The 25759-nt window shown below is 37.0% G+C and overlaps 1 protein-coding gene across 1 annotated transcript; it reads left to right on the top strand.

Annotated features, from left to right (window-relative positions):
- Window positions 1-238: 238 nt before the first annotated feature.
- capn1b (calpain 1, (mu/I) large subunit b) lies at window positions 239-25366 on the top strand. Its single transcript, XM_058761568.1, has 42 exons — window positions 239-722; window positions 2011-2080; window positions 3965-4083; window positions 5233-5366; window positions 7006-7174; window positions 7296-7379; window positions 7462-7547; window positions 8285-8353; window positions 8492-8652; window positions 10999-11168; window positions 11303-11314; window positions 11400-11611; window positions 11988-12024; window positions 12843-12908; window positions 12990-13047; window positions 13134-13198; window positions 13324-13392; window positions 13486-13564; window positions 13646-13762; window positions 13990-14048; window positions 15651-15673; window positions 16534-16780; window positions 17771-17840; window positions 18954-19072; window positions 19284-19417; window positions 19493-19661; window positions 19765-19848; window positions 19935-20020; window positions 20105-20179; window positions 20898-21058; window positions 21144-21313; window positions 21410-21421; window positions 21835-22046; window positions 22174-22213; window positions 22354-22419; window positions 22498-22555; window positions 22636-22700; window positions 22814-22882; window positions 22962-23040; window positions 24010-24123; window positions 24218-24276; window positions 24424-25366. Exons 1-42 carry the CDS (start codon window positions 486-488, stop codon window positions 24448-24450), a joined length of 4212 nt encoding a protein of 1403 aa, XP_058617551.1. The 5' UTR covers window positions 239-485; the 3' UTR covers window positions 24451-25366.
- The last annotated feature ends 393 nt before the right edge of the window (window positions 25367-25759 follow it).

Here is a 25759-nt window from a genome sequence, read left to right as displayed (position 1 = left end):
ACCGTTAGGAAGAAAATGTCAGAATGAACAATGTCTGAACCATAGACTGTGGTCTGAACGAATCTAAGTTCTCTGTGCACCCAAGTAGCTTGTTTACACTCCAATATCCATTATTAATTTAAAATGAAATTGAGATTGTTTCTCCACATGCCATTGCCAACTTAGGCATTGTGATAAAATAGTCTACTTTATGTAAACAAGTTTAATATTCATTTTGTAGTATAGTACTAAATGCAGCATTAATAACTGGTGATCAGTCAGGTATTGTAGGCCTGTGTTATTGTTTTCTCAGCACAAGTAGCTGTCAAGAGTATTTATGTTAACGCACTTCTTCCTGTTCTTCACTGTGTGCGTAAAAACGCGCAATAACGCGCTCATGACAGCCTGGCCACGCCTGGAAAGTTTGGGGCGGAGAGTCACAGTAAACTAGAAGGATCAAGACATTTTTACATTTCTTATATTTTTGGGCTCTTCGGAAGTGGAAAATGTCGGGAGTCGCCTCTACCCTGGCCAAGAAGAGAGCACAGGCTGCAGGGTTTGGAACTAACGCCAATGCCACCAAATACCTGAACCAGGACTTTGAGGCGCTCAGGAGACAGTGTCTCAGCGGAGGGACCCTGTTCTCAGACCCGTCTTTCCCAACCGCACCCGAATCCTTGGGCTTTAAAGAACTCGGACCCAGCTCGTACAAAACCAGAGGAATAGTCTGGAAAAGACCTGGGGTATGCTTTCAGTATCATAGGCTAAATTAAATATTAAGGGCATCATTCGTTCACTGGTGAAGATTAAACGGGAAATCATGCACTTTCTATTTTTATTTAAAGTGCGTTATGTTGGACCGTTATCCTTTTCTTTACGAACAAGAGAGTTTTCGTACGTCTTTCTTTGCACAAGTCGCGTTCTTGAGTTCTGTTTGCTATTTTTAATTACTTCAATAGAAACATTAGTCAAACTGACGTCTTCTTGGCTGCGTCTCACTTTTTAGGGTCGCGTCGAGAGCGTTGCGTTTCAGCGGCGTTGCAAAACAGTCCAACCTTAAAAAGTCTTAAAGTCTTCTCGGATTATAGAGGCGCGTTCCAAATGCTCTTTTAATGTTTTTTTTATTTTTTTTATTTTTTAGAAATTTAGATTTAAATAAGATTTTCATTGATGTATGGTTTGTTAGCATAGCACTCTTAAAAATAAAGGTTGCTTTAAAGGTTTAATTTTTGGTTCCACAAAGAAAAAAATTTAAAGAACCTTCTCTTTCTTACCTTTTTATAATCTGATTTCATGAAAGAACCGTCTTTCATGAAAAAGAACCTTTTGTGAAACAGAAAGGTTCTTCAGATGTTAAAGGTTCTTTATGCAACCATTTAGCCAAAAAAAATAAATAAATAAACCGTGAAGCACCTTTTGTATTTGGCCGAGATACAACTATTTGAAAATCTGGAATCTGAGGGTGCAAAAAAATCAAAATATTGAGAAAATCGCCTTTAAAGTTGTCCAAATTAAGTTCTTAGCAATGCATATTACTAATCAAAAATGAAGTTTTGATATATTTACAGTAGGAAATTTACAAAATATCTTCATGGAACATGATCTTTACTTAATATCCTAATGATTTTTGGCATAAAAGAAAAATCAATAATTTTGACCCATACAATGTATGTTTGGCTATTGCTACAAATATACCCCAGCGACTTAAGACTGGTTTTGTGGTCCAGGGTCACATATAATGTTTTGTCAATGATCCGCCCAATAATGATCCTAATATCTCGACCAGAGTACCTGTTGTTATGGTTACTCGAGCCGATTTTTGTTTATTCTGTTTATTCATTTTCACCATGTGGTCAGATTAACAGCTGTTATTTTAATAAGTAAATATATTTTATGATTACTTTTGTATATAGACCCACATATGAATGTAATCTCAATGTTTTAGTGTCTATATGCTCTCCCTTTCATATCTGATCACATTATTAGTCTGATTCTGCATTTCAAACAGGGTGTTGTTGATGTCTTTTGCAGGAGCTGTGCTCAAACCCACAATTCATCGTCGGTGGAGCTACACGGACGGATATCTGTCAAGGAGCTCTGGGTAAAAGATTAAAAACATTCATCTACCTGCAAGAAACAAATTTTGAGATTCTTTGTTAATCCTCTTGGTTTGACTAAATATGAAGAACCTGTTCTGTAGACCGTGTCTCCAAGTCACAGAGTCACAGATCTCTTGTCGCTCTCCTTTCATTACTTTAATTCTTTAAACACAGGATACCTGCAAGTCAGTACTGCGTGCTTTACATTTTAACTGCCTCAACCAGAAAATTAGCCTACTGTGGCGCAATCAACACTATAAAAATATTCTGTCAGGTAACCTCAAATGTGCTTCATTGCATGATTCATTATAAAAGGTAACTAATCATTTACATCATTACTTTGAATGGAAAGTAAAAATTATGTTACTTTTGCACTGGCTCTCCTTAATCTTAACAGGCTCTAAACCTGTATTTAAGCCACCAATATAGTTTGTAAGCAACAACAAATAGGCTGTAACTACAAAAATGTGGGTTTTAAAGCGTCATAAGTGCATTTACACCTGAATGTTAGATTTTTGGTGTAAATTGACTGAATCAAAACTGAATTCCACTGAACTGATTTGTTTCTTGAATGTATATGGTGGTGTTAATTTACGTGATATTTTACTCCCTAATTTAAGAAATGAATTTGATTGCATAATGCACACTATTTGTAACTATGGTAAAGCCCATTATTAATTCTACGAAGCCTTAATAATGAATTAAGTTCATTGTTAACATTGTTAAGAAGCAAATTCCTAGAATAAGGGTGGGTCGGTATTTGAAGGATGCTTTTAACCTCCGTTCCAGTGTGGTTATTGTTAACTCAAACTAAAGCTAGTAAAAACGTGTTTGCTGAAAGAAAAGAAAATAGAAATATTATATGAAAAACAAAACAAAAATGCAAATTAGAAATGTTGCCAACCAACTAAAATAAAAAGTGGAAATACTCAAATTACTAAAACTAAAAAGAAAGAAATTAAAACTAAATATAACTATTTTAAAAATATAGTAGCCTATATAAGCAACACTTGAGGCTCATTGCATTTATGTCTTTCTATTAGCTTCTATCTGTCTGTCTATCTATCTATCTATCTATCTATCTATCTATCTATCTATCTATCTATCTATCTATCTATCTATCTATCCCCATCCTTAACAGTTTGGAGGACTTGGAGCAACCAACTTCTATCTCTATTTTCTATCTCAACAGTTAATTTACATTCTATTAGCTTTACACTAGTAACTTTAGTAACTTTACGCTCCCCTTCTATACATAATCCCACTTTCTTTTGCCTCATTCGTTCCTGTTTGTTGTGTTTACCACTAACCGAATGACTGAGCCAAACACATAATACAAACCATCCAAGCCTAGAAACTAGCCAGAGGGATTTTGCACACAACCCCTTTTGTTATTAAAGGCTGCAGTTAAAGAGAGAAGAACTTGGCTGTATTTCTCCCGTAAAGTCTTGCATTAGAAACTTACATGCACGCTTAATGCGATACATGTGTCAGACTGCAAGAAAAGCAGCCTGTTGTCTTTTGAGGAGGGCACATTCAAGTCTCTGCATTTTCTACATGCGTCTGCTGTCTCAGATTTGCAGCTCACCACTTGGCGTGACACGAAAACCACAATGGCGCTCATTGGCTGCCTGGTTCGATCATGAGTTTCATTTGCGTCCCTCAAAATGTGTCTGTTCTTGCTTGTCTGCAGGCGTTTTGAATGTCACATTAAAAACGGTTTTTCAAGTTTAATTTTCATTCCAAATGCAAGTATATGTAACTTCATTTCCATATCCATTAACTATTTTAGTGAAAACAGGCCTGTATGTGGCTGTTTTAGTTACAGACCACAGTGCGGTCGTAAACACAGTCACAGTCTCACTTCCTGTCTCGCTGTCTCTCAGGTGACTGCTGGCTGCTAGCGGCCATTGCCTCTCTGACCCTGAATGAAGAAGTTCTGGCGCGAGTGGTGCCCCCTGGACAGGGCTTCGGTGACAATTATGCTGGAATCTTCCATTTCCAGGTATCTGCAAGTTACACTGTTAGAGTAAATGTGTCATTATAGTGTTACAATATAGCATGCTAATGAACAACATGGACATTATTTTTGTGCAGTGGTTTGTTGCTCAGTACTTTTAAAACTGTATTAGTATTCAAAAATATATAACACTCTTTGGTACTGTGGTGGTACCATGGTACATTGATGGTATTTACCATGGAAACCATATTCATATACCATACATGCTACTCCAAAGTATTTTAAAGAATACTACTGTAATTGTTTGGCAAGCAAACATGGTAATACTATAACACATTTTCATAAATGAAAAAAGAATTGTAATGCCATAGTATAGGTTCAAAAAATAATGGTAATACATAGTTAATGTCCAAAAAAATCTTATATAATAAAACATTGTGGTAATACAGTACATATCTAAGAAATACATATATATAGTGCTATAGTACATGACCAAAAACATGGTTTTACCATATATTACCATTCAAAATTCAGTAAAAGGGTCTGTAAGAAATTAATTCTTAAGCAATTTCAAGCTTTTGTTCTGCAAAAAGGCATTATATTGATTAAAAGTGACAGTTCTTCTGAACTTTCTATTCATCAAATAATCCTGAGAAAAGTATCATGGTTTCCACAAAAATACGAAGCACTACAGCTGCTTTCAACATTGATAATAATAAGATTCATAATAATAATTGCTTGTGCAGCAAATAATGTTAGAATGATTTCTGATCATGTGACACTGAAGACTGGAGTAAAGATGATACTGACAATTCAGCTTTGCATCACAGGATTAAATTACATTTAAAAATATATTCAAATAGAAAACAAAAATATTTCACAATATTACTTTATTTTTATTCAAATAAATGCAGCCTTGGTGAGCAAAAGTTACTTCTTTCAAAAACGTTTGAATGGTAGTGTATATGGTAATACCATAGTACTTGACCAAAAACATAGTAATAGCATAGTATCTAAAAACCATCATAATACATAGTTCATTTCCAAAAGTATAAGTGTCCAAAAAGTACTTTTTAGTGCATTTTGCTTACTGCTTTTTGACTTTACATTTGTAAATGGGTGTCTTTGCAGTTTCACACACGTTTGAGATTGAACAGATAATGTGAGTCTGTACCCTTCACCTCCATCCTTTAGTTCTGGCAGTTTGGCGAGTGGGTGGATGTTGTCATTGATGACCGGCTGCCGGTGAAAGATGGCGAGCTGGTTTTTGTTCACTCCGCCGAGGGAAACGAGTTTTGGAGCGCCCTGCTGGAGAAGGCCTATGCGAAGTTAGTGTTTGTCTTGCAAAATAGCAGGGTGTTCAAATACTTATTTTCCTCACTGTATATATATATATATTTTCTTTTTTATTATTATTATTATTAATAATAATAATTATTTTTTTTTAATTTATCATTTGGAAAATTCTATGTAAATTAAAAGGCTAGTTCCAAAAAACACGTTCTGTTTAGATCTGGTTGTTAGTGGACTTTGCATACAAGCACAGCAGGGTTTACCCACAGCAGGTGTATTCCTGGAATAAGGGTGTGTCATTTTGCGTGGTATGTTTTTAACTTAGTGCTCACCGTCTTGCTAGTAGCCTTCACTCCCTTGCTATATATTTCTTTCTTACTTTCATTCTTTACAGTTTAACATTGCCATCCGAACACATAATGTGGACCAGCTGTTGTTTGTGTCATTTGTTGTGTGTAAGAATGCGTTTACAGCCAGCGACCTACTAATTTTGGAACCCTCATGTGAACTAAGGGAATGGCCCCGCCCACAAGTGGTGATGTCATACGTGAGCATTTATAATAGGGTTGAAATGCAGTGCTGCAGTGATGACATGCTTTTGTAAGCCAACCAAGTTCCTTTGACCAAAACCCAGTCTGATTTCTACATTGGCTTTTGGATTACTGCCGAAAATAAGCTCTGTGACCAAAAAAAAGTTTTGTTTATCATGATTATCTTCAAAAATTAGCACAGCTTTTATTAATTTTAAAGCTTAAATACAGTCGGCAGAAGTAAAAAGCTAAACTTAAGCTACAGGCTAAATGAACTACACCAAGGTCACATGACTTCACCATCACCAACATTAGGCTTTTGAAAACTCTTTCAATCATTTTCCTGAAAGACTGAGCTGTAATAGTTTGCAAGGGCGAGATTATAAACACAACGAGGCTGTAAAAGTTGACTAGTGACTAGATGAGTTTACCTGTTTGGTGTGATGACGTTTAATATCCCTGAAAACCTCTGTAGTCCAATTTAGCCACGTGTTAGCAACCACGTACAAGCTTTTAAAAAATCATAAGGGGGTGTTACTGATGAATTGTATGTGGTAGAATAAAACATGAGCATATGTTGAGCTTGTGTTCACCACGGACCTTAAAAACACTTTTAAAAAACACTGACTTCAGGATGATGAAATCAAAAATGCTAAAATGCTAACTTATTCCTGGGTTTTGGCCTACAAAGAATATGTGCAGCTGTCTATAGTATACTGTGGATTATTTTGAGCAGTATAGTTTTCTCTTCCTAGTTTTCATAGTTTTTCCTTTTCTGCACTTATAGATTTTCTGTTCTTCATTCTATATTTCTGCCATTTAATAGGTTTAAATCTACAGCACATTTACAGCTAGTTATTTGCAATGAATTACATTTTAACCACTCAGTAAATATTTGACCATCACATAAAAGAGAAGGAAGTAATTTCAGGATTCCTAAATGGAGCTCCATCCTTTTCGTAGACATTCAAGTGTGTGGAACAACAATTGAGTCCATTTTAATCTTTGTATAGTATCAAAAACGTCATTTAATAGGATTTACAGTAGATTCTCTAAATGAGACTGTTTAACAAGGTCTTAAATAGTTTCTCAAACTGAGCTCCAAGACATGTGCGTTCATGTAATCTTTTATGGTCTCTGGCAGGGTGAACGGCTGTTATGAAGCTCTGTCTGGAGGATCCACCAGCGAGGGTTTTGAGGATTTCACTGGAGGCATTGCTGAGAACTATGATCTGAGCAAAGCTCCTTCCAACATGTTTCAGATCATCCAGAAAGCCCTGGAGGCTGGAGCTTTGCTGGGCTGCTCCATCGATGTGAGATTCCTCTGCCTGTATAGGATCATTATTATTATTTGACCAATCAGCAATCACTTTTAGGTCATAAGCCCCGCCCATTTTGAGGTATCCCTGTTTTATTTTTAATTCTGTGTTGTAGATCACTAGTGCCTCTGACTCTGAAGCCGTCACCCGACAGAAGCTGGTGAAAGGCCACGCTTACTCGCTCACAGGGGCGACCGAGGTATGAATAGAGCTATTGGCAGGCCTCTGTTTTTAATAATATAATACATTTTGTCATTAGAGTACATTCTACTTTGTCTCAGGTGAACTATCGTGGCCGCAAGGAGAAACTGATTCGTATGCGCAACCCTTGGGGGCAGGTGGAGTGGACCGGAGCCTGGAGTGATGGGTACGGTTTCATTACCACCAGCACCAGAGATAAATTATGAGTTCAAACAATTAGCTAAATGTAACTGAAAGAGCAAAAAACTATGTTAAACTAATGTTAATCTTGTGTGATTAAAATGGTTGTTGATCTTGTTAATCACAAAGACAAGGCAAAAAATTTGCATCATGACAGTAATTAAATGATTTTATTTAAACTGTTGATTATGAGGGAAAAAACAGTGGTGTAACTGTGGGTCTCATTCATTAGCATGAGTATTCTGCGTACAAACATCTTCATGAACAAATGAAAGTTATCGCCAATAACTTTCAAACTAAAATTTGTTCTAAATTTACAAAAAATTAAGGAACAATTGAAACCACATAAAAATCACATACTCAAATAAATAATCCACACACTTTTTAATGAATGAAACCCAATTTTTACTCAATGCTTTTGAATGTATTTTTGTTAAATATTAATACAAAATCAATAAATAAATTGTTGAATTTGGAAATGAGTCATTAATAGCAGAGGTTTTTTATTTACATATACCATTCGTAAAGGTACAGTACAAATAAAAGTTTAATTTTAAGGGTGAACGAGAGGGTGTAAATTGCGCAAATTGAAATCCTGACAAATTTATATGATATGGCCTCATATGATACGTTGAATAGTTTTAATGGACTTCTATGAAACTAATTTGGAAACAGTAGCATCACTGATGGTTATCTGAATTTTTTCTTTTTTCTTTCATGTAGTTCATCCGAGTGGAACAGTATTGCCGCTTCAGAGCGGCCGAATGCCAACGCTGAGGATGGAGAATTCTGGTGTGTTTACAAAATTCTTTATCTATGGATCTAGATGGATCTTGATACTGTAATCTAGACACTTGGATTTTATATTCCTTCCTATTCTCTACACGTTATATATTATATACATATAATATATTTTCTCTGTCTGTTCAGGATGTCCTTCTCAGAATTCCTTAGCCATTACTCTCGTATAGAGATCTGCACTCTGACCCCGGACGCCATCACCAGCGATTCAATTAAACACTGGGCCGTGACCAACCACGACGGCACATGGAGGAGAGGCTCTACTGCTGGGGGCTGCAGAAACAACGCCTGTGAGCACAAAATACACAAACACACCATCAGGCATCGGGAATCAAATTCATTTTTGTGAATCGCTTCATTTCAGTGCAAAAATTGATTGATATGGACAAAGTTCGGTTGGTTTGGTTTGTTTAATAATATTGCTGAGGACTGCATCCATTCATTGAGTTTCAAATGTGTTTCCATTGTAGTTTATGGATAGAAAAATGATCCACCTCAATTGATTTGTCTCCTCTGTGTCTCTCCGTGTCACCGTAGCGCCATTTTGGAGATGTCACTGGGACAGTCACAAGCCTCCTGTTTTCATCTAAAATATCTTAAATTGTGTTCCGAAGACAAACGAAGCTTTTACTGGTTTGGAACGACATGGGGTTAAGTGATTAATGACAAAATTTTCATTTTGGGGTGGAGTATCCCTTTAAGTACAGATTTTATCTGTATCTTAGTGTTACAAAGTTTGTTTATGCCCGTGTCTTCTTATCGTATAAAAAAAAATGATCCGCCTTAATTGGGTGCATATGTTAATCTTAGCACTATTAAGTTTGGTTGGTCCGGTTTGTTTAATAATATTGCTGGTGACAGTTTTTTGTTGCGCATTGTGTAATTTATTCAGTAAATGTGTTTCCGTCATAGTTCATAAGTATGTCTAATTATCAGACAGAAAAATTATCTTTTTCGACTGAGTGCATATGTTTTAGTTATGTGCATTTTAAGATTTTATCTGCATCTTTGCATTTCAAAGTTTGTTTGGTTCGGACTGTTTATTAATATTGCTGATGGCTGCATCCATTTATTGAGTTACTTATTTGGTAGATGCATTAAGGTCATGGTTTATGTCTTTTTATCAGATAGATAAATGATCCATCTGAGTTAAGCGCATGTGGATTTTTAATGCTCATTTTAAGATTTTTTTTTTGCATTTTAGTGTTACAAAGTTTGGTTGGTTTGGTTTGTTAAATAATAATGCTGCCAGCTACATCCAGTCATCAAGATTTTTGTTGTGCATTGTGTAATTTATTCAGTAAATGTGTTTCCATTGTAGTTATGCTAATTTTATTTTACCCGCATCTTGGTGTTACAAAGTTTGGTTTAGTTTGTCTATTAACTAGCATTTTGGGATATCGCATAAAAAATGCTGAATGGAAAGTCCAAGATGTGCATAAATTCTAACAATATGCATAAAAATACTTATGTGCTCAACTGAGTCGGGTAAATTGCTCGTAAACATGCTCATAAACTACAATGAAAACACAATTACCGAATAAATTCCTCAATGCGCATCAAAAAAAGTCATGTGACTTTGCGCAATGGGAAGGCATAACTGGACTAACCAGCAGATCTGTAACATAGGGAGCGTGACAACGGATTTGGGCATCCAAATGCAAGGATTTATTTCCAAACGTGGTCAAAACAGGCAGGGACGAGCACCAGCAAACAGTATAACCCAAGGCATAGGCAAAAGAGTAATCCAATAGACAGGCAATGGCCAGGGCAGGCAGCAAACAATAAAAAAAAAAACAAGGAAACAGTCCAAGGATCAAAAACACAGGTAAACTAGGGAACATGGAAAGGGTAAACTCAGAAACTAGGAACAGGGAATGGCTATGCAATAATCAGCGATCTTGGAGTGTGTGTGAACAACTTTTATACTAGACAAGGAGACCACATGACAAAACTAACCAATGAGAACAAGACACATGTAACCAAGGAACCAAACAGAACATAACACACAGACAAGGGTGGCACATGACAAGATCAAATGAGGGGCAAGGAACACATGGGAAATGGAGTCCAGAGTACAGGGGCAAGAGTCTGAGGTGGAGTGCCCTCTGGTGAGAGTCCAGGGCACTCCAGCTGGTGATGGTGACAAGATCAATGTTGCTGTACAGAATCTGAAATGCTGTTTTGGTCATTCTGAAATGAAGTGGTTCGGTATAATTACCTCCCAGAAATGAACAAACTACTCCTAAACAGTAGGCATCTGCCTCCGAAAGTAAGATAAAACACAACTGCATTTATTTATGTTTCGTCTATGCACTTTTTTGATATTTGGTGGCAGTTTATCAGGAAGTTACGATTTAGTTTTCTTCATCTTGCTGGATGGTAATGCTGCTTTACTGAGAAATATTTTACAATTTTGCTCATAAGTTAAATTCGCAACTTTGATTAAAACATAGCTATTGAGATTTTTGTGGCACATCTTAAGTGTTTCAGTTATTCAGTTGGCTAAATGTGTTTCCATTGTAGTTTTGTGTATTTTATTTTATACGCATCTTGGTGTTACGATTACGAAGCTTGGTTGGTTTGGTTTGTTTAATCAATAATCTTGCTGACAACAAACATTCATTGCTCCCCAGACACATTCTGGATGAATCCTCAATATGTGATTAAGCTGGATGAAGAAGATGATGATCCAGATGATAATGAGGTGGGCTGCAGTTTCGTGGTGGGTTTGATTCAGAAGAACCGGCGCCGTCTGAGGAAAGCAGGAGAGGACATGCACACTATTGGCTTTGCTATTTATGAGGTGGGTAGAGACACAAGGAGCCGACTAAACATTGTGATTATGATATATGGAGAGAAAATTAACATAATTACTTCAGTAGAACCCCCAGATCACATTTGTATAACATTAAGATTTCTTTTTGTTTGCTTCCACAGTTACCTTCACAGGTAAGAGTTAAACTCGTTTACTTTGACCAATCATACCATTAATCGCAGTACTTCTGGCTCACCGTTTGGCCTTTGTCTCTGTCAGTTTCACGGTCAGCGCAATGTACACCTCGATAAGAACTTCTTCCTGACGCACGCGCAGAAAGCTCGCTCTGAGACTTTCGTTAACCTGAGAGAGGTCTGCACACGCTTCAAGCTGCCTCCTGGAGAGTACCTCGTCGTGCCGTCCACCTTCGAGGCCAACAAGGATGGAGACTTTTGCCTGCGCGTCTTTTCCGAAAAACAGACCGAAACACTGTAATGTATCTCACCAGTGTAAAGTTTATCTACTATATCGAGGGGTGAGAACCAGAAGGGCGTAAGTGACATTTTTGGTGAAATGGAGATATATATATATATATATATCAAATGAAAGCTCTTAATGAGCTCTTTCTACTGGCAAAAGTACTGTCATCCATGAGTGTACAAATTTTTATTATAAACAATTGCAATCAGTACACAAAGTCAGATCAAACTATGGTAAAAGTTTTGTTTTGGCTCTCCTGTAAAGTTGGTGAAATGTCACTTATGCCTTTCTGGTTCTCACCCCTCGATATGCCAGTATGACTGTAGATATTTTTATTTTGAATACTTGGTTCTGAATTTGATTGCATAATCTTATGTTTATTCCCAGACCATGTGATGACCCTGTGGATGCTGAATTACCTGATGTAAGCAACTCACAAGATTGCAAAGCTCTTAAAAGTCAACAGCGTTACAGTATCTAAGTTTCCAACTAAAGTTGCGAATTCAACTTATGCAGAAAATTGGAATATCACATAAAGCATTTGAAAATTAAGCACCATTTCCATCCCATGTGTTCAAGAGAACAAAATCAGCACTTCCTGGGAAATTGGTGCAAAGTATCAATAATAAAAATGAAAGTTTAGTTTCCAGTCTTATCTGTTGAGGCAAAGTCACATTACTGTTTTTTTGTTGCGCATTGAAGAATTTAATCAGTGAACGTGTTTCCACACATTTCCACAGTTTATGTACAAATATTCTTATCGGATCAAAAAATTATCCTGCTTTATTGAGTCTATACATATTTTATAGGAATTTTAAAATTTTATTTGCAACTCGGTGTTTCCATACAACATTTTTAAATGCAGCATCTCAAAATTTGCATAAACGGATAAAAACTTAGCTATTGACTGTTAATATCTTCCACTGCCACAAATTGTTGATTAATGCTGAAAATATATTTTTTAAATACATTAAATTATAGTTTTTAATTTTAAATAATATTAAGTATAAATACAATCATAAATATAATGATAATAATAACAACAAATTAATAAATAATAATAAAAATAACTAATTAATAAACACAATGACTACCACTACTACTAAAAATAATACATAAATAAATAATAATAACAATACTACTTATTATTATTGTTACATTTTTGGTGGTGATCAAGATATTGTCAAAAGGTCTTATTGAACCGGGAACATTTCTTTAAACTGTGCTTCCTCTTGTTTTCAGGAGACTGTCTCAGATGATCAAGTTGATTCTGGATTCAGAGGCATGTTCTTAAAACTCGCTGGAGCTGTAAGTAGAGACGACTTGTCATGTAGTAAACGTTTATGTTTTTTGAAAAGCAGAGCAACCGATGCATACTTCTCTCTGTAGGACATGGAAATCTCAGCCGCAGAGCTCACGACTATCTTAAACAAAATCATCGCGAAACGTAAGTACTCTTGCATCCTTTAGTTTCTGCTCGAGATCCAATGAAGAGTCGGAGTCTAAGGAGCTGCTTTATGTGTTGTTTTGTAGAAACTGACATAAAGACAGACGGCTTCAGTTTGGAGACGTGTCGTATCATGGTGAACCTCATGGATGTATCCTCTGAGCTGCAGTTGATTACTTTTTGTTGTTTGTGTTAACATGGCGTATGTGCTTGAGCCTGGAATTACAAGAATTTGGTATGCTGTTGAATTGTAAATTTCGCTTAACTGTATCTCAGGAGAGTGGGAATGGAAAACTGGGTTTGGGAGAGTTCGCTACTCTGTGGAAGAAAGTTCAGCGATACCTTGTAAGAGATACACCAGACGCCTTTAACACAATTATCCATTTAAAAGAATTTCTAAATGTCATGACATGTTGCTCTATTTTATAATAACCCCAGGGAATTTACAAGAAGAATGACATGGATAATTCAGGAACCATAAGCACTCCAGAGCTGCGTTTGGCGCTGAAGGAAGCCGGTGAGTCTCAGATACTCTCATAGAAATCTTTTTGGTGGCATATTTTAATATTCACTGCTTATGTTGTCTTTCCTCTTCTAGGTTTCACTCTTAATAACACTATATTCCAGCTACTGGTAGCACGTTACGGAGAGACAGACATGACTCTTGACTTTGATAACTATGTGGCCTGCCTCATGCGTCTCGAGATGATGTTCCGTAAGTCCCTTGAGTGTTTGTTTACTAAATATTTTGGCTAATTTAGCAGGTTTGACCCTAAAACCATCATAGAAAATGTCTGCATAGCCATTAATAGAGGCTGCAGCGGAAGTTCTTCCACTTTTCGAACACGGAAGTGTGATAAAGGCCTATAATGGGCCCTTGTGTAGGGTCAGCGCCCCCTGTAGTTCTGGAGCATCATTAGTAAATGTACCTCTCATTTTCAGGGGTATTCAAAAAGATGGATCCCCACCAAAGTGGCTTCATTGAGCTGGACTTTCAGCAGGTTTGTCGTGCTATAACATTTTTGAAAATTAGATAATTTGAATATACATTCAATTTTGCAGATAGATAAATACATAAATACTTTTTAAACACATTTCTTTGTCTTTTTTTAGTGGCTGAATTTCACTATGATTTAGACGACTCATCGCCAGACCACACCACTCAAGAGTGAATTATTAAGATTACATGTGTCAAATTTTTTGTATTTACTTTTATTTTTTAAATCGTCTATTGCACTTTCGACCAGTCTTACTTCCAAAGTGTTGCATGATTTTATTGCGTTTGACATTGGCACACTATTTTCGTTTACAAATACAAGCATCCTTAAACTAGGAGAAAATTAACCACTGTGTAATAAAAAAAAAGTGTGTGTGCATTATTATGAATGTTTTCTCTCAAAAGGACATTATTAAACACTTTTGAAACTGTTCGAACTTGTGTTTTTGTACATGACTGGATTAAGTAAAGCGGCATTTCCGGTCCCTTTAAGAAATCTTGCTCAGAGGCAGTTTATTCGACTGCTCACCTGTCAATCATTCGTTAGTCCCTCCCTCATGGGCGTGGCCGTGCACTGCGGTACCCTGATTGTTGTGTCTCATCTGCACTGATCCGTTCATCATTCTCTCTTTTCCTCTGTCTATTTTAAAACGCACCAGCTGGGCTGAAAACCATAGTGACAACTAAACGCTGGTAAGTTTAGCTTCACTTTTCCGTGTTAACTATGTGTGGCATCCGTCCGTTCTGTGTCAAAGTGGGAAACCTTCGCCCTATATTTCCAGCAACTGACGAAACGTTTTTATTTTTTTTAATTGTTTTATTTTAAATAGCGTATTTATTAAATTTCTAACAGTGCTTGTGAGTCGGTCTTATTAATTTAAAACAAAGCGGCCACATTATACACACAATGCACAATCAATTATTCATGCATTTAGGGCGTGCATCATACTTGCATTGCATGTACATGTGTGTATGTGTGTGTATTTATACATTAATATTATATTACATTTTCTAGGTTTGTCTAGTTTGTGGTCATCTGCACAAACATGAACTCAAACTGAATTAAATATTACAGTAATAGCACTATATAAAGCAGCATGAGTGAATATGTGCAGCTGTTTTTGAGGGTGTGTTCATTTATCATCTAAAACAAACACTAGAGTGCTGATGCTCAGTCTGGCCTATTTATTTCACATCACAAGTCAGCTGACATTTAGTATCAGTAGGCAATGCTGTGTTTACATACCACATTATCTATCCCATTGCAACTCAGAGAAAGTTGGTAAAAACTGTATTTGGAGAATATCTACTGTACTTTTATACTATATGTGATTGACACGTGTACTTTTACACACTTACATGATGCAGGCAACAAAAAAAAGTACAACAAACTAACTTTTTTGGAGATATATCATGGTTTAATAATTTGAAGTACTTTGGACTGCCATGTAAATATGATGAATATACACTATGGTACCATGGTATTGCATTAGCATCACATTGTACATGCATTTTGCAACATAAACATGAATGTTAGCAAATTAGCAATGAGCTGATTTCTTCTACTGTCTACAATATATTTCTAAATGACCTTTTCCTCCTCAAGCTTGCCCACACAAGGAACTTAAGGTATATCCACTCACTCGTCTTTTTGTAGTTGCAGTTCCAGAAAGGAACGATAATGAACTAAATGTCCGATGCTAGCAAAGCTCTCTTAGCTGGGTCTATGTGGTTTTCTTTAGCTACCACTTAGAGAACTGCCCTCCATGGACATTATCCCTGAAATCATGGTTCATGTAAGTAATTAGGGTCTGGCAATGTTTTTTCTTTTTCTGCAGAGATGATGGGTAACCATATTACAAGACTACATGGAATTAGCCAGTCATTAGTAAACCTCTCTCCAACCTCATTAGGGCGCTAATCGAGTGTCTGTTGTAGAGGGCATTTCTCTCAGCTAGCTGGACTAAAATCTGCATGAACGCTGCTGCACTAATAATGGCAACGCGGCTGACCATAAGCAAACACAAGCAAGCATCATAAGCCTTTTAGCAGCAGCACTTTGCGCTAAATGCTCCGAGACACTGAATGTGTGCTGTCGAATGATGGTGCTATTTCTGTACTACCTTCTAGTAACCAGTCTCCATCTGCCATATGCACACGCTTTGAGTCTTTTGTTTGGTTTGGTGTAGCGGTTAAAGCTCTAGACTTGTAATCAGAAGGTTGCAGGTTCGATTCTCACAAGAAACCCAGGAGCTATAATCGTTTAAAGGGAAGTTCATCTAAAAATGATAGTTATGTAATATTTTACCCTTTCTCATGTTGTTCCAAACCTGAACGACTTTCTTTTTTTCATGGAACGCAAACCAAGAAGTGTCCACTCTTTTCCATGTTACAAAAAGTGAATGGGAAATGGGTTTGGAAAAATATGGGATTTACTTTGGATTAAAGCATGTGTTTAAATTACTACTTCCTTTTTTGGTGCGCTACAGTATGTATTCAATTGGAGGAGTGTCGTCGCGTATCTACAAGGAACGCCTGCAGGCAGAAGGGATGGGAAACAATGATAATGCGGTCAAGTTCCTGAATCAGGACTACGAGGAGCTGAAGAGAGAGTGTGTGGAGAGTGGGAGGCTGTTTGAAGACCCCTGCTTCCCTGCCGTGCCTCAATCACTGGGCTTCAAGGAGCTCGCGCCACACTCCTCCAAAACACGTGATGTGCAGTGGATAAGGCCCACTGTGAGTTTCACAGAGCACGGACTGTTACTGCTAGCTACTGCATAGTCACTATTTTTGGCACATTTGAACACTTATTGATTGAGAGGGAGTGGGAGGACAACGATTGAGAAATTACACAAGCTAGATTCGATCTCTCATTTCCCACATTAGAACTAAGACACAACAATGGGTTCTAACTACTAAGACAAATCTCATGTTTTTATCTGTAGCACAACTTCACACCTTAATTGATTGGGATGCAAAAGAGAGTACAGGAAAAGAAATGGGAGGAACAAGATTGAGAAACTACATGAGCTAGACTCAAACTTTAATTTCCCATATGAGAACCAAGGTGTAATTTCTGGTGTTAATTACTGAGACAAGGTTCTTGCTTTCGTTTTTGACGTTTTTCAGTTGCATTGATTATTAGAGTAGAGAAAGGCCAGGAAATAAAGTTGGAGGATTAAGATTGATAAATTACATGAGCTAGATGCTCATTTCCCACATGCAAACCAAGGCAAAACTACTAAGCCATGGCTCCAACACTGTAGGTAATGTGTAAGTTAGAGTTAGGCTTAGTTTAGCTCTTAAAGAAATTACTTTCTTTACTCTTACTCTTAAAAGTACTCTAAATTACTTCCTAATTGACTGACAAAATTTAAATATATCCATCCTTCTTTAAAAAAATTAATTTTAACAAAGTTTTGTTTATATATTCTGAAACATTTAATTGGACTGTGTATCCTTCTCAAAGCTCAAACAATATTTTCATAGCTTAACTGACAGTCTCTAACCTGTACAATATACCTGTATGTACTTGGACTACTTTGCATTTGACAGAAAGAAATTGAGTGAAAACGTCATCTCACAAATGTATGATAAGTATGTTTAAAGACACAGTTGATGTGAAATCATGAAAGAAGTGTGTTGTTTTAGGTTGACCGGTACAGTAGCACGCTTTGGTTAAGGTGTTGCTCTTGTGTGTTGTGTTTGCTTGCGTAATGTTCACAGGAGCTGTCAAACAATCCTCAGTTCATAGTGGGCGGAGCCACACGTACAGATATTTGCCAGGGGGCCCTAGGTGAGTATGTACTGTATTAGCCTGGGTGTGTATGTTTGTGCATGCTTGCACACGTTAGCCCACTGAATGTCAGGAGCTTTATTTGTGCTTCAGTGCAGTTTGGGTGATCCGCCAGCTTAAATCCAAGCAAAACAGAGTGTGTCTGTGAACTTCACACATACTGCTGTCGAACGGTGCCACACAAATGTAGAAACCTTAAACTGTCTTTTGAACGTGCCAGTTATGATATTTGCAGAAAAGCAGCATATAGACATACACACTGAGGTATTAGCATAGATGTAGATAGTCAGACAGTTAGACAGATGATAGATTTACTGATAGAAATAGATGGATGGATGCATGGACTGATAGATAGATAGATTTGGTGTATATCACTGGAACACTATATCAACCAATCAGAAGCCAGAACTGGAACTACGTGTTGTATTTTACTGCATGTATTATATATTTTGGCTGTATGACCACTGGTTGTATGAATGAACTAATGGCAAATCCCTCTTAGTCAAAATATGATTCATAACACAATTTGAAGAGTTTTTTTGTTGCTGTAAAGAGGAAATGTGTGTTGGGGGGGGGCAGATGAGTGTGTGTGTGTTTGTGTGTTTCCTGGCTGGTGGGGAGTGGTTAAACATGATGCCTGAGTGGTGAGTCACGCAGACACGGGTGTGTAGCATTAGAGAACTCTGGGATCGCTGGCTGCAAGCCACAGCTCATGGTGTGTGTGTGTGTGTGAGAGAGAGAGAGAGAGGGTGTGCACTCGTGAGTGCCAAACAAAGTGTGTGTTTGTACAGCAAATATAGGGTGGAGGAGGATGGTGAAGCTTATCACAGATATGCATTTTACCTCTCATTTAGCACAGAAAACCTCATGACGTGGTTCAAGCCTCCACAGCCAAAGGGGTTTGGCTTTAACAAGGGTGTTTGAGATAAAGCAGCTTTCATCCTGAGTAAATGTACAGTATTGAAACTGTGCTGTTATCTCGTTGTACAAACACATTCTCCACCCCCTTTTTGGCTGTGGGTGGAGGGCTCCCCCTAATGGGGCATTGTAGTACATACAGATATTTAGCATGATAATTTTATTATTTTCTGTGGTCATTTTTTCTCCACTCAGGTGACTGTTGGCTGTTAGCTGCCATTGGGTCCCTGACTTTAAACGACAGACTGCTTCACAGAGTTGTACCTCATGGACAAAGCTTTACGGACGAGTATGCCGGCATCTTCCACTTCCAGGTGCACAGCTGATTGTTAATGAATGTAGAACACAGATTAGCAGATACAATACAAATACAAAGTTCTTAAACTTCTGCTTTTCATTCTTATTTTGATCATTTAATATTTTTGATTAATATTTTAGAACTATAAAACATTAATTTTACCTAAAGGAGTTGTTGTTTTTGGGTTACATTTGTTTTACTAATATGTTTTTTCCCATGTTCTGCAGTTCTGGCAGTTTGGCGAGTGGGTGGACGTTGTGATTGATGACCGTTTGCCTGTGAAGGATAAAGAGCTGATGTTTGTTCACTCAGCAGAGGGAAATGAGTTTTGGAGTGCCCTGCTGGAAAAAGCCTATGCCAAGTGAGTCTCTTCCTCTCTGTTCTTCTTTGTTTATAACAGTCATAGGGACCATAACATGTGCATATGTGCCTGTAGGCTGAATGGCTCTTATGAAGCTCTGTCAGGAGGGTCCACCACCGAAGGCTTTGAGGACTTCACAGGTGGAGTGGCCGAGATGTACGAGCTGGGTAAAGCTCCCAAAGACTTGCACCGCATCATTGCCAAAGCCTTGGAGAGAGGCTCACTGTTGGGCTGCTCTATTGATGTGAGTCCCCACAGCGCCTACTACAGGCCTGGAGATGCAATGCAGCATTTATGGATCCATTTACTCATTTTTTTTGTGTAATTTGAGTGCATTTGTCTGGTAGATCACCAGTGCCTTCGATATGGAGGCTGTAACCTTTAAGAAGCTGGTGAAGGGGCATGCATACTCCGTCACGGGTCTCAGAGAGGTCAGGATCACCTCTAAAATGTATCTGGAGCTCATTAATTTACCATTGTAACTGTTTGCATCAGACTCTTGTTGTTTTAATTTTAGGTGAATTTCCGTGGCAGCAGAGAAAGGCTGATCCGCATCCGAAACCCTTGGGGACAAGTTGAATGGACAGGGGCTTGGAGTGATAAGTGAGTCAACCAATCAGAATGAATTCGGATAGACTTTCTCATACAAGACTTGCTCATAGTGTAACACTTATACTTAATTTCCAGTTCTTCTGAGTGGAATGGGATTGATCCAGCAGAGAGAGAGGAAATGAACAACCACATGGAAGATGGCGAGTTCTGGTAAATCTCCACAGAAATTGGATATTTATGGTTCTCACACCTTTAACGATGCACTCTATATTAGGGCTGAGAGTCAGTCCCGAAAATAATCAATTCTTTGATTCTGAGGTGTTGGCAATTGAGAGTCGACCCCAAAGCTTTGGATTCCCCTGCATGAACTGAAGTGTCTATTACCTTGATTACCAAATCTCTGGGCCAAAAGCACTGCATGAATGTGAACCTTTAACACAAAAACTGAAACCATCAACAAAAACGCTGATCACGTATACCCCTCCATGTTTACAAACACAACACTGGGAGGCACAGCCCTTTAGAGGTCATTTCCGTTAATAATGTCAGAGAATTTACCGGTAATTTGAAACCGATGTGTGAATGGTGATTTTTTAAAAAAAAAGACGTAACGTCGTTGCCTGTGTGAGCAGCGCATTTTTTAATTTACTGGTAAATCCATTCCGGTTATTTTACTCTTATATATATTTTTTTTGTTGTTTTTGAGTTCTGTGAGTCTTTTAGTCATTGATTCTTTTTTTTTTTTTTATATATATATATGTAAACTATATATTGTAAAAATTGTATAAGATGTGCTGGAATCATTTCTCTGGAATCAACTCCTTCAGGTTCAAAAATTCAGAAGTTGAGCTGCCCTGCTCTGTTTACTAAATTTTCATTTCTATTTCCCTTCACATAATTTTACTGATGCTCTGTTCTCTGGCCACAGGATGTCATTTCAGGAGTTCAAACGCCAATTTTCTCGTCTGGAGATCTGTAACCTCACGCCAGATGCTCTGAGTGAAGATTCTCAAAATTTCTGGAACACGATTAAGTTTAACGGCACCTGGAGGAGAGGAAGTACAGCAGGGGGCTGCAGGAACCACCCCAGTGAGATCCATTCACACAGTCCCAATGAAACCTATGCATCAGCTAAGACATACTGCATTACACACTTGTCTTTTTTTGTTGTCAGATACATTCTGGATAAATCCTCAGTATAAGATCACGCTGCTAGAGGAAGATGATGATCCTGAGGATGATGAGGTGGCCTGCAGCTTCCTGGTGGCCTTGATGCAGAAGGACAGGCGTCGTTACCGCAAGCAAGGGCAGGACATGCACACCATCGGCTTCGCCTTATATGAGGTTGGAGGACAAAATCTAGATACAACAGTCACAAACTTTGATTAATAAATATCATTGTTGACTAATTTCTTGTCTTTTATTCCTGTTTTTATTTAGGTCCCAGAAGAGGTATGGAATCTTTTCAGTATTAAATGAATTTAAGGTGAAGTGTGTTAAAATACATGCTTGTAATATGGTTTTATTAAGACTTTAATTAAGCCATTTGTTGGTTGATTTTCCCTAAATGTATAAAGACTGTGTCTCTGGTGTTTTCAAAACATTCCTCTGTTTGTTTGAGTTTTTCACCAACACAGCATAGCAACAGTGGCTCAACCAATGGCATGAGTTTGGGGCAGAGCTATTCATTTTACTGACCAATGACAGTCAGGCAAATGTTCAGGAAACCTGTTCGAAAAATTATTTTTCAAATCTGTCTGGTTATGCAGAAATTACACCTTTCACCTCTAAATTACATTCAATTCCTAATTGTTTTGAAAGCGAAGAACTTGTGATATAAACTCTTAATTTCTTCTGTTACTTAGTTTCATGGTTCCCAGAGCGTTCACCTCAAGAAGGACTTTTTCTTGCGTCACCAATCCTGTGCGCGCTCAGAAACCTTCATTAACCTGCGGGAAGTCAGCACACGACTGAAGCTGCCACCTGGCGAGTATCTCATAGTCCCTTCCACTTTTGAGCCCGCAAAAGAAGCCGATTTCGTCCTGCGAGTCTTCACTGAGAAACAGTCAGAAACTCAGTAAGTGACTTGACTGTTCAACTAAAATAAACAAAGCTTATGTGTTGTTGTTTTTGTAATTGTGCAGCATCGCTTCAAAATAGAGAAAAAATATTTCTTACTTTCTTTCTGTCTGTCTTTTTTTTAGAGAAATGGATGATGAGATTTCATTTAACCCCGAGGATGAAGTAAGGACTTTTCTGTTATTTAAATAAAACACTTAAATAACCTTAGCTACCGCATAGCTCCGCCCTGAAAAACACCAATGAAACACACACTGCTCACATTTTCTTCAAAAAACAACAACAAAAAAAATTCTTATCCACAGGAGGAGGTTTCAGAAGAGAACATGGAAGACTCTTTTAAAAAAATGTTTGCGCAGCTGTCTGGAGAGGTGTGTTTCTGTCTGTCTGTTTTCATTAATATCATTGTGTATTCCATTAGATTAAACTTGATCTAAACTCTCTTGTAGGACATGGAGATTTCAGTTCATGAGCTCAGGACCATTCTGAACCGAGTGGTTGGCAAACGTAAGCTCAGCTGACACTTTTAAGTGTTCATGTCTGGTCTGTGTACTTGAGAAATACCTCGGCTCTTCTGTGTTCTTCAGACAGGGACTTGAAGACAGATGGGTTCAGTTTGGAGGCGTGTAGGTGCATGGTCAGCCTGATGGATGTATCCTTAGATTGTAAAATGCTAAGCAACTTTTGCTTATCTAATAGTGTGTGTATTTAATCTGATTATTGATCCTTTGGTTGATTTTGTTGGCCTTGACCGATCAAACTCAGAAAGATGGCAGTGCTCGGCTGGGAATTGTGGAGTTCCAGATTCTGTGGAATAAAATCAGGAAGTGGCTGGTGAGAAACTGATGGTGCATCACTCGCCACATGAATAGTATGGTGGCAACTCAAACTCTTTTTTTTTTTTCATTTGCAGGGCATTTTTAGACAGTTTGATCTGGATAAATCTGGCACAATGAGCTCGTATGAAATGCGCCTCGCTGTGGAGTCAGCTGGTAATAAAGAGTTTTTAATGTTCATCTTGTGAAAAATCTTTGACCATGCTATCTTTTTGTTTATATGGATTAAGGAGGAGTATCGATCCAGATTTGATTCAAATCTGATTTTAAATCATTGTGGTTAATTTGGTGTATTTTGGTTTACTTGCACATGTTTTTTTTTTTGGAAATCAAGGCTGTATGTTTTGATTAACTAAGAACCAGTTCATAAGAGTAATTCTTTTAGGAATCAGACTTCACTGATTGTGATTTATGTTTAAAAAACGGTTAATAAGAATCATTTGTTTGTGAATCTGGCTACACTGGTAATGCTGTATGTTTTTGATTCAAAACAAACAAAAAAAAAACAGTACGTGATGAAAGTGATTAGTGTGTGAATCGGACTACATTGATGGTGCCGTGTGTTTTTGATTTACTGAAGTGAACCGGTTCATATGTTTACTGAACATGGGCAATTATCGATTTTAGGATTTCAAATTAAGTTTACGTTTAATCTAGTGGTGGGAGAACTAAACGAAGCTTTGAATCAATTGAACCAACTCCTTTGCAAAACGATTCACTATTTTGAAGCGCGCGAAAGACCTTACGCTGGTGACACCTACTGGTCAAATTTGTGTAAATGCAACAAAAACTCCGGCCAAAACATGCATAAAACAGCTTTTACAAACACACTACAGTTATTTTATTTATAGTATACTCTATTAAATGCAATTAATAAATCACTTAATGCCATTAAATGTGGAGTGTGTGTATAATATGTTTTCTTTTATTAATTTTCAAGGCTTGTTTTGCTTGTTCTATGGAGAGCTTGGCCCTACAGGCTAATAAGAGACCATAAACTACTACTCTTCCTTTAAATTATAAATTTGTTGCATTAAAAATGTCTACAAATATATAAAACTGATCTGAGATCGGTAGTTTAATTCAAGATCAAAGGCTTAAAATGATGCTTTTCTTTGTTTTCAGGTTTTAAACTCAATAACAAGCTACATCAAGTAATTGTGGCGCGATATTCTGATGGAGATACGATTGACTTCGACAATTTTGTCTGTTGCCTGGTCAAGCTGGAGGCCATGTTCAGTACGTCATTTACACATTGTAATTCTGTTTTTGCAACAAAAATAATAATTTTTTGCTAAAATGACTCATTAAATGTATAATTTTTTTTTTACAGGGACTTTTAGAGAGCTGGACAAAGAGGGCTCAGGCATCGCAGAGCTCAATGTTAGTGAGGTGGGTCATTTCTTACCTTCTAGGTATCACCTACAGTATACTTTTCAAAATGGTGGAACGTTACATTAGTAGTGTATTAAAACTTAATTTGTATATTTTCTCAAGAAAATGCAATTAAATCATTTGCTGTTTTGCGCTCTCTTACAGTGGCTGTACCTGACCATGTGTGGTTGATGTGTGAAGATCATATCGTGCTGGATAAGAAGGGCCAAAATCACTCCCTCAACTGCAGCTTAAGCCATTACACCCAAAGATGCCTGAGCAATACAGTACATGCTGCCTTAAAACGCATTCAAACTAACCATCACATATGCTTTTTGATTAAAAAATGGATATTCTCATTATGCAAGATGCGTTTATCAATTATGAACCACTAAATGTTAACAGAAAAATATATTGCAGCATTTCAGAGAGCAACTTAACATAGCTTTCATGATTAAGTGCATGCCACTAACCTTATGCTGTAGGTTATTTTACTGTACCTCATGCATATGTAGCTTAATTTAGCATTATGGCCTTGATATTTAAAGATATGTAATTTTTATTTGATCTTGACAGTGTATGATTTTGATAGCATTTATGATCACTGTGATTTGCTGTGCAATTATTTATATAAAAAATAATTCAAGTTCTTATAGGATATTCAGGGAATTGTGCTACACTATATCTTTTATTTTATGCTGCTTCTTAATTTAGGGAAGTGCAAATTAAGGACAAACATAACTTCTTGGTATGTTATGGCTTTTCAATGGCTGATGAATTGCATTTTCCCCCTGCAATTCTCAGTTTATATCTCACTATTCAGACTTTTTTCCTCACAATTCCAAGAAATAATCTGAACTTTATGTAAGCTATATATAAAAGAATTGTGAGATATAAACTCAAAAAAAAATAATAATAATAATAATAATAAAAATTGTGAATTGAAAAATATAAAATCGCAATTACCTTTTTTATTTTTAATTCCATTGTGGAACCACATGGAATTAAACAGAATTGTAAGATGTAAACTCAGAATTCAGGGAAAAAGTCATAATTCTGAATTTCTGTCTCCTAATTCTGACTTTTTTTTTTTTCAACCCGTGGCGGGAATGAGCCTTCAGTATGTGTGTGTGCATAAATACATATACAGTATTTCCCATGTATATGAAATGTTCCTTATTATATATTCCCTAAATAATATATTTTATTTAGGGAATGTATGTATACACACACACACACACACACACACACACACACACACACACAGTACCGGTCAAAAGTTTTTTTTTTTTTTTAGAGTTCTCAAATTTTTTTATTGGCGAAGAAATTATAGAAATTAATACTTTTATTTAGCAAGGATGCTTTAAATTGATCAAAAGTGATGATAAAGACATTTCTGAAGGATCGTGTGACTGGAGAAATGATGCTAAAAATTCAGCTTTGAAATCGCAGGAATAAATTACATTTTAAAATATATTCAGATAGAAAACAGTTATTTTAA

Source organism: Onychostoma macrolepis, chromosome 22 (assembly GCF_012432095.1).
Source record: "Onychostoma macrolepis isolate SWU-2019 chromosome 22, ASM1243209v1, whole genome shotgun sequence".
NCBI classification, from domain to species: Eukaryota; Metazoa; Chordata; class Actinopteri; order Cypriniformes; family Cyprinidae; genus Onychostoma; species Onychostoma macrolepis.
The sequence above is the reverse complement of the archived record's forward strand: the minus strand, read 5'-3'. Positions and strand labels throughout refer to the sequence as shown.